General features: G+C 39.4%; 1 protein-coding gene across 2 annotated transcripts in view; it reads right to left on the bottom strand.

The window, feature by feature from the left end:
• Window positions 1–5,298: 5,298 nt before the first annotated feature.
• Window positions 5,299–18,854, bottom strand: part of THEM4 (thioesterase superfamily member 4) — a 28,561-nt gene continuing 15,005 nt past the window's right edge. For both annotated transcript variants that reach the window (XM_074349441.1, XM_074349440.1), the window contains 2 exons: window positions 11,710–11,834; window positions 5,299–8,385 (listed from right to left, as the gene is read on the bottom strand). In XM_074349441.1, the coding sequence (XP_074205542.1) occupies window positions 8,345–8,385; window positions 11,710–11,834 (166 nt within the window). In that variant the 3' untranslated portion in view covers window positions 5,299–8,344. The remainder of the gene's footprint in view (window positions 8,386–11,709; window positions 11,835–18,854) is intronic.

Here is an 18,854-nt window from a genome sequence, read left to right on the forward strand (position 1 = left end):
AAACCCAGCCAGAAAGATTAGCATCTGAAAAACTGGTTCTTCCTTCCCTGGGGGCTGGTAGGTCTCTATCCTCATACTTCTGGGGGATTAGTGGGGGAGGCTGGCATTCCATTCTTTGAGTGCTGTGAAAAAATTAAGTTTCATATTAAACCGGGCTAACCATGGATTCCCTCCTCCAAGCCAGGCTATCCTGGAGCACCTGGCTCTGGGGTTCTGCTCTAGGCGCTGTCTCTTAAGACAGAGAAAGAACCCATTGGGAGGTTCCCTTCCTTCCTGCTTCTGTGGTTCCTGGCCTTCAGTGGGGCAGGGGACCTCGAGAGATGTGGCCTCCTCTCCTGTCCATAGCTGGGCACGGGGTACTGGACACACAGCCTCGCCACCGTGCCTTGGTGGCCCTGTCAGCGAAGCACAATGTTGTTGCAGCTCTGTAACAGAGAAAGTCTCATGCCTGACCTGGTGCCCTCTGCTACGTTCAGCTGTCCCGGTTCCCAACACTTTGGATCTCAGCACTTCACTCCCTGCCCCCACCTCTGGCAACTGCACCTCCAGAATTACCAGCTGTTTTAGTGCATGCACAGGTGTGCACACACGCACACAGGCACATGCATGCACATACATACACACTTTGCTTGCCCACCCATTCACATTTACACATACACTCACACTCACGTATCCATGCACACATATGTACTCACACACACTCATGTACACAGATGCGTGTAAACACACTCAGAAACACACATATGGGTGTATGTTTACACATAAACATTCACACACATGCATGGCTACTCATATATACTTGTACTCATGTATATATGATATACACACAGGTGCACACACACTCTCACCAACATACACAGATGAAGGCACGCTCACATGCACGCGTACAGAGACAAATGCAGATGCATGCACACACAGCGTAATGCAGTATTCACATACGTGCATGCTCACTCACGGACTCACAGAAATACCACACATGTACACGTGTGCACACACTCTCACACACATGCACACACTCACCTGTTCACATTTTACGTTATTGAGAGTTATTGCCCCGTGCATTGCTCATCATGTTTAGAGTTTTGCTTCTCTTTTAAAATGTAAATATTCCAACAAAGAGTCACAATGTAAGCAGTTATTTTACTTCTTAAATTAAGTAAGACCCTAAAAGTAGGTTTTGATGAAAAGAGGAACAAACTTGAGTCTGAGATTATGGAAGAAAATTACTCTGGATGTGCAATTTTGCCAGGTATCCCTTCCCTGAAGGGACATGGCTGGACCAGGCAGACTGACTTCTTCATAGGTGAAGCCCAGAGAACCCTCAGACTGAGTCTGGAGGTGCCTTCAAAGAGCCTTTGGTCTAAGTCCCTCATCTCATAGAGGAGGAAACTCAAGTTCACTGAGGTTAATCAGCCTCATTCATTGTATTTCTAAAACACATCTTAATCCACTTCCCTCACCTGTCATCCACTTACGTGCACCTTCCTTAGACCAATGTATATGGTCAAAGGAATGAGGAGTTATGACTAAGGCTGGTCAAGTGCCTGCCCCGGTGCCAGGGGTGTGATTGGTCCCCGTCTCCTATAGGATCAGATGAATCGTGGAAGGGCTGTCTGCCAAGTTAGCATAGTTCCATTACCAGAAAACAGGCAGGAAGGAATGCTAGACAGACAAAAAACAACTGATGTCCATGACAGACAAAAAAACAATTGATCTCAAAAAAACAAACAAACAAAAAACAACAAAAATTGATGTCCATGGCTGTATTTTAGCAATAGCCCAGAAGTTTCTGCCCCAGAGATGAATAGAAATAAACAAAGAAGTCAGTCATGATGGGCAGGTGTGGCTGAGGTGGCATGTCCCCACGGTGAAGATTGGGTTTTGGGAGAGAAGGGTTGAATGGAGACAAAGAGGAAAGAGGAGTAAAATCAGCTCTCTGCTGAGGCTCATTTAGAAATGCTGTGGTTCAGAGGTTTTCACTCTGGGGTTCTTCAGGAAAGTGGGAAGGTTTGTGGGACGTTCACAAATGGCTGAGGACAGGGTGACTTTATGGAAGTAATTTTTTTTTTTCACATTTTAGATATGGGTGAGGGGGATATTATTCCTGGGGCTTGACTTCAGTACTTTTCCTTTTGTTACATTTATCCTTACCTGTTATTGTGGATTTATTTTTTCCTGAGAACAATAAGGCACTTTAGAGGGAATCAACGGCCAAGTGGCCGAGTGCTTCTCCTCATCAAATTTGTTTCATATGTATTCCTGAATCAGCTAATGTGCAATTAGAGACAATTAGCTACAACTCTATTACATCCATCCCCAGTCCTTTACACTTTTACTTACTTATTATTGTTATGATTTCAGAGGGTCTTTTTTCTGATCCTAAAATGGACACTAATAATATCCCACTATCAAATTTTGCCCTATTGTTAAAACTTTATCAATTTCTTGATTGAACTATCATTCTTTTATAAAATATAAAGTTTTCAAAATTCAAGTTTGAAAACTCTGGCCATAAGTCAGTGATAAAAGAAATCTCTTCCACTTTGTGCTTTCTCCAGGACCTCTTGCCGTGGCCTAGCACTTGCCCCATCACACTTTTATACACTTCAGTGCCCGAGTTTGTAATAACACGGGGACAGTAAATCCCAGTGTTGGAACCTTGGGATCTGGTCTGGAGTCAGGAGTTCCCAGATACAAATCCCAGGTTTTCCTCAGCTTCCTCATCTGTGAAATGGGAATGATCAGAGTACCAACTTCATAGGGGGATTGTGTGATTTGTACACCCATAAACTAAGGCCATCAGTATCATCTAAGAAGGAAAGGAGGTGAGGCAAATAATGTGTTTACACAATGCCTGGAAAATTGTAATTTTATATATAGCTACCACTTTTTTCACAATACTTGTACTGTAGTAGGCTTGAATCACTCTAGAGAAGACTTATGGGCCAATTCATCTTGGTTTCATTCATGCATACAGCTGCATGACTCTGCATGTCACCTTGAACATTGCTTCTCCCCTATAGTAACTTTAGACACCATTAGCTGAGAAGGAAAAAGTCTTGCATTAAAATCTATTGTACATGTGCTTGTAAAGATTCTTTGAGGTCAATGTAAATCACTGCTATCTGGAAGCTGACAGCCCTCAGCTTCTGGCTCTCTTCCTTCCCCGTCCCCTTCTGCACTTGGCTAGACTGCCAAGCCCTGGAAGTGATGCAGGAAAACAGACGTGGAGCATGAGAAGGGCTGTGTCCCAGGTCTTGGTTGAGCCCCTGGGATGTCTCCCACCAAGCATGGGTCCTTGGCTTCGCACAGGGAAGAATTCAAGAGCGAGCCACAGTTGAGTAAAGGTAGGTTTATTCAGAGAGATACATTGAAAGGCAAGAGAAAGGCCAAGAGGTGTGGGGGTTGGGTGATCAGATTAAAGGTAGGTACATACTCCATAGACAGAGTGTGGGCCGTCTCCGAAGAGGGAGAGAGAGGGGCGGCCACGAGGTGTCGTGTTGCTGGTTTTTATGTGCTTGGTGGCTTCATGTGCTAATAAGTGGAAGGACCAGTCTAAGGGGAAGGGGCTGGGATTCCCAGGAAGTTGGCCGTTTCCCACCCTTCGACCTTTTGTGGCTAGCCTTGGGACTGCCATGGTGCCTGTGGGCATGTTATTCACCTTGTTAATACATTACAGTGGGCATATAATGAAGTTCAAGATCTGCTAGAAGCTAAATCTCTCATCATCCTGAGCCTCAAGGCCTACTGGGGGTTGAATCTTCCACCATTTTGATGTTAACTGCGGTGGCATTCCTTGAGTGGCTGTGCCCTGCCCCCTTCCTGTCTCAGAAGCACAAGGCTGAGGGCATGAAAGGAGGTGAGTGAATTGCCCACAGCTGGAGCCCTGCTGCATCCTGCCTGGGAGGTGGGCCATCCTTTGGTAGCCCACCTGTTACTTAGCCACCTCCGTATCAGATCGTGGTATCAGTATCACACTGCTTGTGTTCCAGTAAATATCATTTTATTGAACAATGGCCCCAAAGCACAGAGTAGTGATACTGGCAATTTGGATATGCCCAAGAGAATTGCCAAAGAGATAGTGCCTCCTTTAAGTGAAAAGGTGAAAGTTCTCAACTTGATAAGGAAAGAAAAAAAATCATAGGCTGACATTGCTCAGATCTATGGTAAGAATGAATCTTGTATCTATGAAATTATGAAGAAGGAAAAAGGAATTTGTGCTAGTTTGCTGTTGTACCTCAAACTGCGCCAACGTATGGCCACAGTGCATGGCAAGTGCTTAAAGATGGAAAAGGCATTAAATTTGTACAGTAGATATTTTGAGACAGACCACATTCACGTAACTTTTATTACAGTATGTTAATTTACTGTTCTAGCTTATTGTTAGGTATTGTTGTTAATCTCTTATTGCACCTAATTTATAAATTAAACTTTATCATGGATGTATGTATAGGAAGACACATACGCAGGGTTCAGTGCTACCTGAGGTTCCAGGCATCTACTGGGGGTCTTGAAATGTACCCCCCCACGGAGAAGGGGGACTACCCTTTATTACCCGTGACTGTTTTTGTGCTACAATTGTGAAGGAAAAGCTGGGCTGGTCTAACAAGATAACACAAGTCTAGGAATGTGAAGGAGAGGCTGGGCTGGTCTAACAAGATAACTCACAAATCTAAGTATCGGAATACTGATCTAAGTTCTGCTGGACTAACTTGTAAATCTAGGTTAATTAGTGTTGGTTTGCTGTTCATGTTTTTTTGCTAGCCAGCTGGGTTTTCAAAGATACATATCTGGCTTTGGAATGTTGGTTTGCTGCCTCCCTGCCTCCACTTTTGTGATAATGATGCTGCTAAAGCTGATCCATGCCTATTGGCCGAATACCCCAAGCTTGTACTTTACCCTATAAAACCTCATGCACACGTCTTGGAGGTGCTCAGAGCTTCGGAGCAGAAGCCCCTCTGAGCCCGCTGGCGTAATACATCTCAGTACTCCAACCCTCCGAGTGCTGCTTGTTTCTTGGCTGGCCTGTCACTTCCGTAACACAATGTCACAGCTGAGTAGTTGTCACAGAGACTGTATGCCCTACAAACCTAAAATATTTATTATCTGGTTCTTTTAAGATGAAGTTTGCTGACCTCTGCCCTGTTCAAATAGCGGAATTGACTAGGTAGAGTTGTGTAAAGATGTTAAAGAAAAAAATAAAGACCAGTTTGTTCCTGCTCCACAGTTCCTTTACCTCAAGGAAAAGATTTAAGTAGTTTTATTAAGGATTTGAGATTAAGACATCAATGGGAAAACTTTCTCTTTTTTTAAAAACATTTTTTATTGAGTTATAGTCATTTTACAATGTTGTGTCAAATTCTAGTGTAGAGAACAATTTTTCAGTTATATGTGAACATCCATATATTCATTGTCACATTTTTTTTGGCTGTGATCTGGTTTCTTATTGTCAGATAATTAAACAGTTTGGTAAGATTCAGATCAGAGTACTGGAAGGTTTTTGAGAGTTAAAGACAAATGGAATGAATTTCTGCTATTCAGAATGGCTGTAGCCTTGGAAGAACCTGGCTGAGAAGGAATAGAAGTAAATGAAAACTTTTCAAAGTCTTTTGCTTAGGGAATTTTAATTTCTTCTGAGCAATAAATTAAACAAGACCTAAGAAATAAACATTTATCACAAACACAAGATTAATACATTTTCCAGCCCACTTAATTTTTTAACAATCATATGGTTTGCAATGATACTGAATTATTTTAATTCAGTATCAATGCAAACCATATTTTTGTTTTCCCTAGAAACACCTTATTATAATAGTATTTTAAGATCAATGAAACAGATTATGCCAGTCAGTTTCATCCTTGTAATGCAACTGACAAAGGACTCCTGGTAATGTAACTGACAGCATCTGCTGTTTCCTTGTGTTTGTTTTTAGTTTGCTTTAGGCTACTTTGATTTTACAAAACACCTACATTCGTACCCCTTTTTGCTAACTGAAAGAAATCAGAAGGGAATTTTCACTTTTATGAAAAAAGTTGAAAAGCAAAAATAACATTCAGTGTTTGCTTCGCAGGGAGCATTTCAGAGGCAGTGGGTACCCCAGCGGGCACCCAGGGCAGCAGTGAGAGTGGCGCCACCAACTCCTTTCCAGGGAACTGCACTCAGCATCTCGGCATTAAGCAGCCACAGCTTTAAGCTGTGTCTGTGAGCATCTGTGCTTTATCTCAGTTCATTAGCAAGATGTGTTCTTAGGTAATTGTTTCCTCGCTTTACGCTATTTCATCGTAAGAAAGCTCTTCATAGGGACACTCTACTTTAGGATATTGGGGGAAACTTGTACCTTTTGAGGAACCACCAAATTGTTTTCCATAGCAACTGCACCATTTTATATTCTGACCAAAAATGTAGGAGGGCTCCCATTTCTCCACAATCTTGCCAACACTTGTTAATTTCCATTAAAAAATTATAGTCATCTCAGTGAGTATAAAGTGTTGTTTTGTTATGATTTCCTTAAGCACCAAAGATGTTGAACATCTTTTAATATGCTTGTTGGCAATTTGTGTATCTTCTTTGGAGAAATGTCTATTCAAGCCCTTTACTAATTTTTAAATTGTGGAGTTTTTTGGTTGAGTTTTAAGAATTTCTTTATATATCCTGGATACTAAACCCTTATCAAATACATGATTTGCAATCATTTTCTCTCATTCTGTAGGTTACCTTTTCACTTTCTTGATAGTGTCCCTTGATCCACATAAGTTTAAAATTTTCATGAAGTCTTAAATGCTGCAACTTTGCTGAATTCATTTATTAACTCTAGTTTTTTTGGTGGATTCTTTGGGATTATCTATTAATCTCTAAATTCACCTTGACTTGTCTAAAGTTCTGTTATGGGTTGAATTGTGTCCCCCGACAAAAGGTATGTTGAAGTCCTAACCCCTAGTACCTCATAATGTGACTTTATTTGGAAATAGGGTCTTTGTAGAGGTAATCAAGTTAAAAGGAGTCATTAAGGTGGGCCCTACCAATATGACTGGTGTCCTTACAAAAAGGTGAAATCTGGACAGAGGCAAAACAATTCAAAGACACACAAGAGAATGCCATGTGAAGATGGAGGATTGGAGTTATGCATCTACAAGCCATGAAGATAGGCTACCAAAAGCCAGGAGAGAGGCATGGAGCAGTTTCTTCCCTAGTGCCTGCAGAGGGAGCATGGCCTTGCTGATACCTTGATTTTGGATTTCTAATCTTCAAAACTGTGAGACAATGAGTTTGTTATTTTAAGTCACCCAGCGTGTGGACTTTGTTGTGGCAGCCCTAATGCTATGGTCTGAACATTTGTGTCCCCCCAGAATTCATATGTTGAAATCCTAATGCCCCATGGGATGATATTAGTAGGTGAGGCCTCTGGGAGGTATTTAAGGTGTAGCCCTCACTAATGGGATTAGTGTCCTCGTAAAAGAGGATCCACAGGGGTCTCTAGCTCCTTCCACCATGTAAGGACACAGTGAGAAGGTGCCAGACAGAAACCAATAAGCAGGCCCTCACCAGAAGGTGACTATGCCAGCATCTTGTTCTTGGACCTTCCATTTTAACTCATTTTAACTATGGGCAATAAATTTCTGTTGTTTATAAGCTACCTAGTCTGTGGTATTTAGTTATAGCAGCCCAAAAGGATTAAGACACTTAGGAAATGAATACAGGCTCCTTCCAGTAATGATAAACTATGCTGCTAGTAAGATATAGTAACACAGCCTATGTTAAAATGGCACAGTGGTTTAATTCCTAGAATCCAAGACAACAGATGTGAGGTATCCAATCCTACAGGAACTAGTTGTGTTTCCTACTGCAGCCAGAAAGATTTGTTTAGATACAATAAAGTTAGTTTTGTAATCTATAATGCGTGTGCATGTGTGCCTGCACACACACACACACACAGACACTCATGCACCCACAAATTTATTCCTTTCTTTGGCTTTTTGGCATCTCTAAGTTTGTGATAAAAATTTCAATATGAATTTTTTTTCTGGTCTGCAGTGGGTCAGATATCACGCCTGTGCAGCTTTAAGGAACCCATTCAAATTTTAGAAGAACCAGACACTTCTCCTGAGGAGAGAGAAAGAATTGCTGACACTCTCACAGGGATTGTCTCTGTGCTAAAAGTTTGGAAGATGGAAGTGGAACTCCTGGAATTGTATTCAGAAGACTTGTTCAGGAAGATCAGTGTTAGCAGGCTTCACCCTATGCGGGACTCAACGGTGGGTGAGTAGAGCAGGGCGGGGGACAACTGCTTCATCTGGAGGAGGAAGAGCCTTACGCAGATTGGTGTGGAATTCACCAGAAGCTCTTTTATGTCAAACTTTTTTCAGGATCCAGCTTTATAAATAAGCCTAAACAAACAAAATGACAAAAGATTATTATAAGTCAACTGACTTCAATTTGATGGAACTTCTCTAAGTAGAAATATATCTATAAAGAAAAGCACTTCGATTCATATTTGTACCTTCAGGCTATCTGCCCACTCTCATTTCTCAGTCAAATTAAGAATCAGCTTTTGACTATCACAATACTGTATTATCTCTCCTGGGTAACGAGGTCCTCCACCACGTGGTCATTTCATGGACCATTACCACTTCCATTAGAGATAGTCAGGGGAGTGAAAGGAAGTGAAATTACAATGGAGCCATCCGGTGCCTTTATGACACTGAGAGGTTTAGTGAGACAGGAAGTATAAACCATAGCCTGGAATGGAGTTTTAAACTGACTGTGGATTCAAATTATTCATGATCTCCTTCCTGCTCCTTTTATCCACCATTACTACAAACAGCTGACACTTAGGGGAAAAACGAATTTCTTAAACAAGATACAAAAAGCATTAACCATAAAGGAAAAAAATTAATAAATGTGACTACCTTAACATTAAAAACTTCTGTACATAAACAAGGTAAGTTAAAGAAATAACAGACAACTTACATACTGGAAGGAGCTGTATGTAGCTTATATAGCCAGAAGAGATTAGTTTAATATCAGATAGTTAAAGAACTACTATAAATCAGTTAAAAAAAAAGAAAAACAATAAAAGAGGCTAAATGGCGAGGGGGAGGGTAGAGCTCAGTGGTAGAGCACGTGCCTAGCATGCACGAGGTCCTGGGTTCAATCCCTAGAACCTCCACCCACACACACAAAGGCTGAACAAACAGGAATTTCACAGAATAGGAAAAAAATGTAGTCAATAAATATGTGAAGAGATGCTCAACTCCATAGGTAATCATGGAAATTAAGATTATACTGAGATACCATTTTATAATCATTGGATTGGTAAAAATCAAGAAGTTTGACTTTACCAATTGCTAGAGAAGATAGGGATCAACAGAATCTCACATATTGCTGGTGGGAACATGATTTGGTACAGCTTTAGAAAACAATCTGGCATTCCCCTGGGGGGCTGAACACTCTCATACCTACAACCCAGAAATTCGACTACAAAGTACATGCCAAGCTCTTGCCCATATACACCAGCAGGGGACGTAAGCAAGAGTGTTCACAGCAGCCCCATTCATAATAGTCAGAGGCCCACCATTAGTCATACAGTGGAATCCTATACAGCAGTGAATGAGCAAACTGCACAGCCAACAACACGGGTGACCCTCAGTAACATGAAACCGAGTGGAAACAAATCAAGCTGCAGGAAAGCATACACAGCACAATCTCCTTTCTACAAAGCTCAAAAACAAGCAACTAAACAATATATCACTTAGGCACACGTATATTCTTGATAAGACTTAGAAAATAAAAAATAACAAGGCACAAAGGAATAGAAATCATAAAACTTTAGATCAGAGTTACCTCTGGAGGGAAAACAGGAGGATGAGATGAAGAAAAGTCATTCGGTAGGGATATAATATTACTAAGACTGGGTCTTGTTGGATGGTAGGTATCAGGATGTTTATCATGAAATTAGAAAGATAAATAAATTAGTGAGTAAGTAATGTATCATCCATGTACCAGTAATGACTCTGTGTCCTAAATCAAGGATTCCAGTGAACCCAAACAAGTCTGTCAAGGTCCATCAAATAAGAAAGAATAAAAACAAACAAAAAGTACTGGTTATCTAAGTTAACTTCTTTAAGTCTGAAGCTACTGAAGGGGAGGCTTCCAGGACCCCTCACTTGCAAGGGCCCTGGGAGAGCCGGGGGCTGCGCAGTGTTCAAGGGCGCAGTTAGGAAGTACTTCCATGGCAGCACTTCTGGTAAACTGCCTCTAGAGATTGCAGAGGCAAGGGACCTGCATTTCCAAGGCAATGGAATGTTCTGATTTCTTTTTTCATTTAAAATAAATACTCACTTTTGTACCCAATATTGCATTTTTTCCCTAGAATTTCTTAAACTGTATAAGCTTCTAGGCTTCACAAAACCTCTCTCCTCACTGGGAATCAATACACAGAACCACTTTCACAAGGTACACAAGGGCGTACAATGAACTCTCCCTCCCAACCTCCTGGTCCCTCGCCCAGAGGCAACCAGTGATGATGTGCGTGGCCTTCTTGGAAGTGTATGCAGTATGAATATATAGAGAGATTTTCCCTTCCCTCCTGCTTATTAGTTTTTATTTTGGAATAATTTCAAGCTTACAGAAAAATCTGAGACTACTACAAAGAACTGTTTCTTCCTGAACCACTGAAGAGTAACTCGCCAAAATGTGTGCAAAATGACAATGTGCAACAGTATTTGTCCTTACAAATCATTATCACCACAACAGTATTGGCAAAAGGCAAAGACTGAGAAAACTCCAATCCAACTCCAATCCCACACCGCAGGGTTCAGGTTTGCTCTCTTTCTGCATCTAGAACACCTCTGACATGAGAGATCTGGCTCCCATCACAGCTGCCAGCCCATGCGGATGCTCCCCACTGGGACTCCTTCCTTCCCCTACCTGGGCTCTGACATCCTGTGCTGGGCCACTCCCCTGAGCAACACCCTCCACTCCACTCAGACTCCCATACAGGGCTGGGCTGTTGCCGCCACCCCGCCCTGGGGCCTCCCCCTCATCACCAAGCCTACCATGTCTGACTCCACCTAACGGCTTTAGAAATATTTAGGAAGGAAGGAGGTAGAAAAGGAGAAGAGAATGGGAAGAACCTCTCTCTTTTTTCTACACTAATGATAACAGACTACATTCACTGTCCTGTATCTTGTGTCTTCCATTCAATGTGCAGTAATGAGATAGCTGCATACCATACATGAAGAGTTCTCTTATTCTTACTTACGGCACCACAATATTCCAAAACATTTTTATGGCAGACATAATATAGCTTATGGATGAACTGAAGTCTCTAACCAGTCTCCTATTGGTAGATATCTATGTTCTGTCTACCTTTTGCTGTTCCAAGCAACACTGCATGAATAACACAATTACTGGATCTGTAGAGCAACCTTACATGCTGCAACGTCGCACACATGTTAGTACACCTGTGTGATAAAATCCTGGGGATGGCTCAAAGGGTTCAAGACTGTAATTCTGAGAGATACTGGCAAACAGCCCTCTACCAGCAATGTAGAAAGAACACCTTGTTCTTTGTATGACAGAGAATTAAGAATTTCTGGGTATGTGTGGGTTATAAAACCAAAATGAAACAAAACAAAACAAAAACCCCAAAACAAAAAAACCCAAACCAAACTAAGCCAAACCCAAACTAGAGAGTGGCAGCTTCTTACCTGTTGCATCTGAGTGTAGGGTCTTCTCATCAACACTTCGAACATTACAGGAAACAAACACTTTCCTTCCCTCAACTTTATCAAGTTGGCTACTGATCACAACAACAGAACAAAGGGGGATAGGACTGCAGAAGAAAAAAAAAAAAAAGAGAAAAATCAGCTCTTATCAGATTTATGTAAGCCTAAGAAATGATCAAGTACATGACAGGGGTAGAGATTTATGATGCCTGCTACCAGTGGATGCTATCTTAGATAAAACATTCCTGAAAGGGGCTGACGCCAGCAGCCGCTCACACCCTCTTCCTCCCAAGCACCACTGCTCTCAGGTGGCTCCCGGGTATCTGGTCCCAGACTGTTCTTGTAGGTTAGGCTCAAAGAGGTCATCAGGGATTCCAGCTCTGTAATTACAGAGGCTGACTCATCTCAGAGGAGCTGAAATCCTTTAAAGAAATGGAAACACGACCATGGGATGGTTCCAGTCAGCTTTTCTCATTTTCTCTGTCATAATCAAAATTTTTCACCCAATCCCTTTTAGAGTAACTGTCACTAGAAGGACACCCAGTAACAACAAACTGCGGGTAACAGCTTTATGTGCTAAATTACTGCTGATCGACAGAAATTTCTGTGGTGATAGAAATGTTCCACGTCTGGAACGTCCAATGTGGTAGCCACAGGAGCACTCAAAATGTGGCTGTTGTGAATGAGAAACTGAACCTTTAAATTTATTTAACTACAATTAATTTATATTTAAATTTATATAGCTATATGTGTCTAGTGGCTACAGTCACCTTTGGGAATCCTAGAGATACAGTACCATAAGAAAAAGGTATCTTTAAAGGTAAAATTTTAGTTGGTAGAAACATAATAAGGAGCAGGGAGATGTGCTTCATGCTCCTATAGTACCACCATGTGGATGAAGGAACCACTCTACGTGGAAGGGAAATTACCACTCTGATTACCCCTCTGCACAGTTTTTGTGCCCATTAGTTTTTCCTTATCCTCTTTTTGTTTTTAATTGAAGTACAGTCAATTACAATGTGTCCTCTTGACGGAACACCTGAGCTTTGACAATTCAGGATTTACTAAGACCCAGGGGACATTAGGTGTTCGTGCTTGCCCAGCGTCTCCTTTTACTACTAACTTTACTCCCTTCATTTATCCATCTGTCCTACCCCTCACCACATGCTCTCATTCATACCCTTACACTTCCCTTTCTTTGGGGAATCACCCCCAGTTTTAGAGCATGTAGGTTGACTGGTTGTGCAGGTGGGCACAGGCTGAAACAGTCAATCCTGGAACTTGTGCTGGAGCCCGTGGGGCTGGGTTCTTTTTCTGCTGGAGTTGCTAGCCTTGCAAGATACAAGTCTGCCTGGTAGCCGTTGTGGCACTGCCTTGGGAAAGGCTACCTGAGGATGCAGCAGACCCGGAGGAAACCACGGCTGAGACACAGGCACAGATTCCTAATGGCATCATTGAATACCTGCACCTAGCCACACCTATCTTCTCAACCACACAAGCAATGTTTCTTTTTTCCTTAAGCTATTGTGAAATAAGAGATCTATTCCTTACAATGAAAAATTCCTTGATTAATAAGAGAAAGTAAGAGAAAACATCATTTCTCTTTGGACAAAATACAAAATAATAACTATGTTTATAGAGTATCATTTTCTAAATGAAACTAATATTTAGGCACAGATTAGTTTGACTGGCATAGAAAACAGGCTTCAGATCATTTTCCTGAATCCAGTTTTGCTAGAAAACTTAGTTAGATTTGTGTTAGAGGCAAAAAGAATATAATAAAGATAAAAGCAAATTTTAAAAATAAAGGAGAAAACACACGTATAAAAACAGAGAGGCTTAAAAAGCCCAAAGGTGGCTCTTTGAAAAGGCTAACAATCTCTGGCAAGATAGATCAAGAAGAATGAGAGAGAATTAAAATAAATACTGGGTCCAAAAAGGACATAACTACATATTTAACTGAGGTAAGAAAAAAACAGAGAACACTATGAATAACTTCATATCAATATACTTGAAAACTTGGATGAAATTCAGAAAAAATGTAATCAAAATTGACAAAAAAGGATCAGAAAGCTTGAATAGTTGAATAAAGAAGACACAGAGGCCCTAAGAGGATAGAGAAGCCACACTCAGGAAGGAGTCCGAATCTTTGACTCATTTTAGGGGTAAGTCCCTCACTGACTTTGACACACAAGAGAATATGTAAACAAAAAAGCCTATTGATTTAAGTAGGTAAAATGTAGGGGTTGTAATAGTATCCACTGCTACCGCAACTAATCAAATACAATTCAAAAGATTTTTCCTTATTTTTGACTTCTAATTTAACGTGGGGAGAACTTGGCCTGTAAGATTCCGATTCTTTACAATATATTGTGATCTGACTTATGACCTATTATCTATGATCAATTTTTGTGAATGTTCCACGTGCGCTTGGAAAGAATGTATTTTTCTCTGATTACTGGATATAGGGTTCTACATATGTCCAATAAATCATACTTATTATCTTGTGGTATTTTAATTCTTTAAAAAAATTTTTCTTTTGGTCTGCTTTACCGATAACTGACAACAGTGTGCTGGAATATCCATGAAATCCACAAAACTGATTAAGTGACAGTGGATTAATTTCTTCCCATGATTCTACTAATTTTGTTTATATACTTTCAAGTTATTTTATTTTGTACACACTGAATTAGAATTGTCACTATCTGCTGTTGAACCAAATCTTTTCTTATGAAGTAGTCTTCTCTACCCCCAATATTACTTTTTCGACAATTTATTTTTTTCCCCTGGTATTTCACCTTTCTTCTGGTTAGCTTTTGACTAGCGCATTTCCCCTTCCATTTAAAGTTTTCTGTGTCATGTTTTAGACATGTCTCATATAAACAGTTTATAGCTTTTTATATTTTAAAACTCAATTTTATAATCTTATTTCTTTGAGCTGATGGTTGGTGCATTTATATTTAGTGTAACTAGTGATTTATTAAGAATTATTTCTACCATCTTATTTTGGTGCTCTATTTGACTCACTTTGTGGTGATTTTTTTTCTCTTTCTTTCACTTTTAAATTACATTTTTCTAATTATTTATTTACTTAGTTGTTTGGTTTTTACTCTTCTACTGGTTAGGCTTTAGTTATACACACTGATTTTCTATTATTTTAGTCCCCTCACCAATGAAGAATACAAATATTAACTATGTTTACCTCATCCCCAAACTACATGCTATTTTTGTCCAGTATTTTAGTTGTCCTTTTAAAATTTCCCCAGAATATAGACATTGATATTATTTACATCTAGACTTTGTCTGGGTTTATGTTATCAACATATTTACTGATGTATTTGCTCATTATTTTTTCTTTCATCCTCCCGTCTGGTGGGATTACTTTCCTTCTTTCTGAAGTATATCCTTTATAAGTTCCCTAGGTATTAGCCTGTGGTTTGTAAACTTTCTCCATTTTCGTTTAAATAAAAATGTCTTTATTTTGCCCTCATTTTTGAACTTTAGTTTTTGCTGAGAGCATAATTCTAGGTTACATGTGTCTTTCAGCACTTTGAAGATATTTTAACTTCTCGCCTCCACTGTTGCTGATAAGAAGCATACTGCCAGAGTAAACGTGCCCTTTTGCTTCTAAGAGGCAAGACTACTCTTTATGGGTAATCTTTTGTCTCTGACTGCTTTTAAGATCTCTTTGCCTTCAGTGTTCTGTAATTTCTCTATAATAGCTCAAGACATGCATTTATTTTTATTTACCTTGCTTGATATATGCTGTACTTTCTGTATCTGTGGCTCATGATTTTCTTTAGTGCTAGAATATGCTTACCCATCATCTCTTCAAATACGAGATCTCTTCCAGTCATTCTACTGTCTCCCTCTAGGACTCTAGGACTCCCTCTAGGATCAGAGTATATTCGGGCTTTTTATTTATCCTTTTAACTTAACCTCTTTTTTATGTTTTTCACCTCTCTTTCTCTCTATGCTGGATTCAGGTTAATTTTTTCAATTCTACATTTCTGTTCATTTTCAGCTGTGTATAAATAGCCCTTTAACTTATCTACTGAGGTATTTTCATTTTTAAACAATTACATTTTCATTTCTAGGAGTTTTAGGTTCTATGGCAGATCTGTTAATTTTTTTTTGCAGCGGGGAGGGGTAATTAGGTTTATTTATTTTACTTATTTTTAGAGGAGGTACTGGGGATTGAACCCAGGACCTTGTGCATGCTAAGCATGCGCTCTACCGCTTGAAGCTATACCCTCCCCCCTGTTAATAATTTTTATAGTTTCTTATTGCTTTCTCTTTTTGTGATTCCATCTTTTACTTCTTTAAACATCTCATACATAGTTCTTTTATACTGTATATCTAATTATCATGATATCTCAAGCCTCTGAGGGTCTAAGTCCATTATTTATTGTTTCTGCTGATTCTCACTTATGGTGGTTTATTTCCTTGTGTATTTGGCACAGGATCTAGTTGTTCTGAAGGAGGAAATGTCCTTCAGAATTTCTTGTCTGCCATGTTGCATGAAGAAGTCTAACCCAGACCTCCCCAACTAATAGGCCATGAATGAGTTATAGAAATGTTGAGATACTGATCCTTTCATCTGGCTAGCCACCACTAACCACTAATCATTAACTGCTTTGTCTATTCATCTTAATGTGCTAAGCATAAGAAAATAAATCAAGTGTGACATTTAGATTAGAGGGCTGGAAAGTATTTGAGCTGATTAAGAAGCAGTCTTGCTTCTTAGAAGCAGGAGGGTAGGGAGGAACGGTATAGCTCAGTGGTAGAGCACGTGCTTAACATGCATGAGGTCCTGGGTTCAACCTCCAGTACCTCCATTAAAAAAAAAGTAATAATAAATAAGTAAACCTAATTACCTCTCTTTCCCCCAACCCCCCAAAAAAGTAGGAGGGTGGACTAAGAAACCTGATGATTAATTGACACTATAAATTATCTTCAATTAATTTTTAATCCCAGGTGGTTGTCTCTAGTATGCTACAGGGTCATCAACTGATTAGATTAAATATATTTTAAAAATTATTATTATGACTCTAACAACTTTATATGAAAATATAGGGTCTGATAAATATTAAGTTCTAGACTACTTACCCAAAGTTTTATTCTGCTCTATAATCATCAATTAAAAGAAGAGAAGGGAGGCTGTGCATTGCAGTGAAGAATACCAGACTTAGGCTCAGAAGACTGAGTTCTAATCTTGACTGTTTTCTCCTTATCCATGTGACTTCAGGTAAAACTTACTTTTAGCAAGTTTTCTAATTGTGGATAACAAATGAACAGCAAAGTAACCTTATGTGGACGGCCTGTGGATGGGACAAATGGGACTACATCAAACTTAAACTTCTGTGCATCAAAGAACACAATCAACAGAGTAAAAAAGCAGTCTACAAAATGGGAGAAAATATTTGCAAATCACTTACCTGATAAGGGGTTAACATCCGAAATATATAAAGAACTCTTACAACTCAACAACAACAAAAAAACAAAAACCCAACTAAAAACTTGAGTGAAGGACTTGAATATTTCTCTAAAGATGATATGCAAATGGCCAAGAAGCATACAACAAGATGCTAAACGTCACTAAGCATTAGAAATGTGCAAATCAAAGCACAGTGAGGTATCACCTCACACTCATTAGGATGGCTACCATAAAAAAAACCAATAAGTGCTGTTGAAGAAGTGAAGAAATTGGAATCCTTCACTGCTGGTAGGAATTTAAAGTGGTGCAGTAGCTATGGAAAATAGTATAGTGGTTTTTCAAAAAATTAATAATAGAATCACCATATAATCTAGCAATCCCACTTCTGGGTATATATCCAAAAGAATTGAAAGCAAGATCTCACAGAGATATCTGTACACCCATGTTCATTACAGCATTATTCAATAGTCAAGAGGTAGAAGCAGCCCAAATATACATCAACAAACGAATGGGTAGACACAATGTGGTATATACATACAATGGAATATTATTCAGCCTTAAAGGGGAAGGAAATTATATTATATGCTCCAATATGGTTGAACCTTGAGGACATACGGTCTGTGAAATAAGCCAGTCATAAAGAGACAAATAACTGTATGATTCCACTTATGTGAAGTAACTGCAGTAGTCAAATTAACAGCAACAGAAAGTAGAATTATGGCTGCCAGAGGCTGAGCAAATGGGGACATGAAGTGTTATTGTTTAATGGGTAAAGAGTATCAGTTTTGTAAGGTGAAAAAGTTCTAGAGATCTGTTTCACAGCAATGTAAATATATTTAACATTACTGAACTTTTCATTTAAAAAAGGTTAAGATGGTAAATTTTATGTCTTTTTTTAACCACAACTAGAAATTAAATTTTTTTTAAATATAAGGCACAAAAAATGTTAAATTAAAAATATCCGAGTGAACTCATGACCTTATTAAACATTAATAACTTTCTAGCTCTGACACTGTAAGAGCCCAGCAGCAAGGTCATCCTGCCCACTATGAGAACACATGTGGAACAATTTAATATTTTTCTGGTTTTAGGAGTAGCTATTCCGTGTCTTGGCACAGACGTAACCTATTGTTGTTAGAAATAGAAGTAATGATAATAACAACAATGTTAATGATAAAAAGTAATAAGGAGCTAACACTTACTGCAACTTGTTCTGTGGCCAGATACTGTCCTAGGTGCTTTTCATGGATTAATCATTCACTGCTATGACCCTATGAGGTGGGTATTCTTATCCTCTTTTTAAAGATGAGGACATCAGAGCACAGAGAGGTTAAGTAACTTGTCAAAGGTCACATAGCTAGTAAGTGGCAAAATGAGCACTTGAACCTATTCCAAAGTCTTTCCTGTTAACTAGTGATTATACTGTCTCTCAGGAGACAAAGGTACTTAAAAGCTGTTTGGATAGAACATAAAGGACAAGGAGCCAGTCTAATGAGACTTCTATAGGGCAAATGTAATTTAAACACAGAAAAGAGGGTGATAATCACAGCTAACCACATTACAGAAAGTTCCTATTGATTCTCAAAAAAGGGAAAAGTCAGCACAAGGAGTACAAAACCATAGCTATGATTCAAGGATAACTATGATAGGCTAGGTAGGCTAGGTTTAACTTCTAAAGCAGTTTACACAT

This window comes from Camelus bactrianus, chromosome 21 (genome assembly GCF_048773025.1).
Source record: "Camelus bactrianus isolate YW-2024 breed Bactrian camel chromosome 21, ASM4877302v1, whole genome shotgun sequence".
In the NCBI taxonomy this organism is placed as follows: Eukaryota; Metazoa; Chordata; class Mammalia; order Artiodactyla; family Camelidae; genus Camelus; species Camelus bactrianus.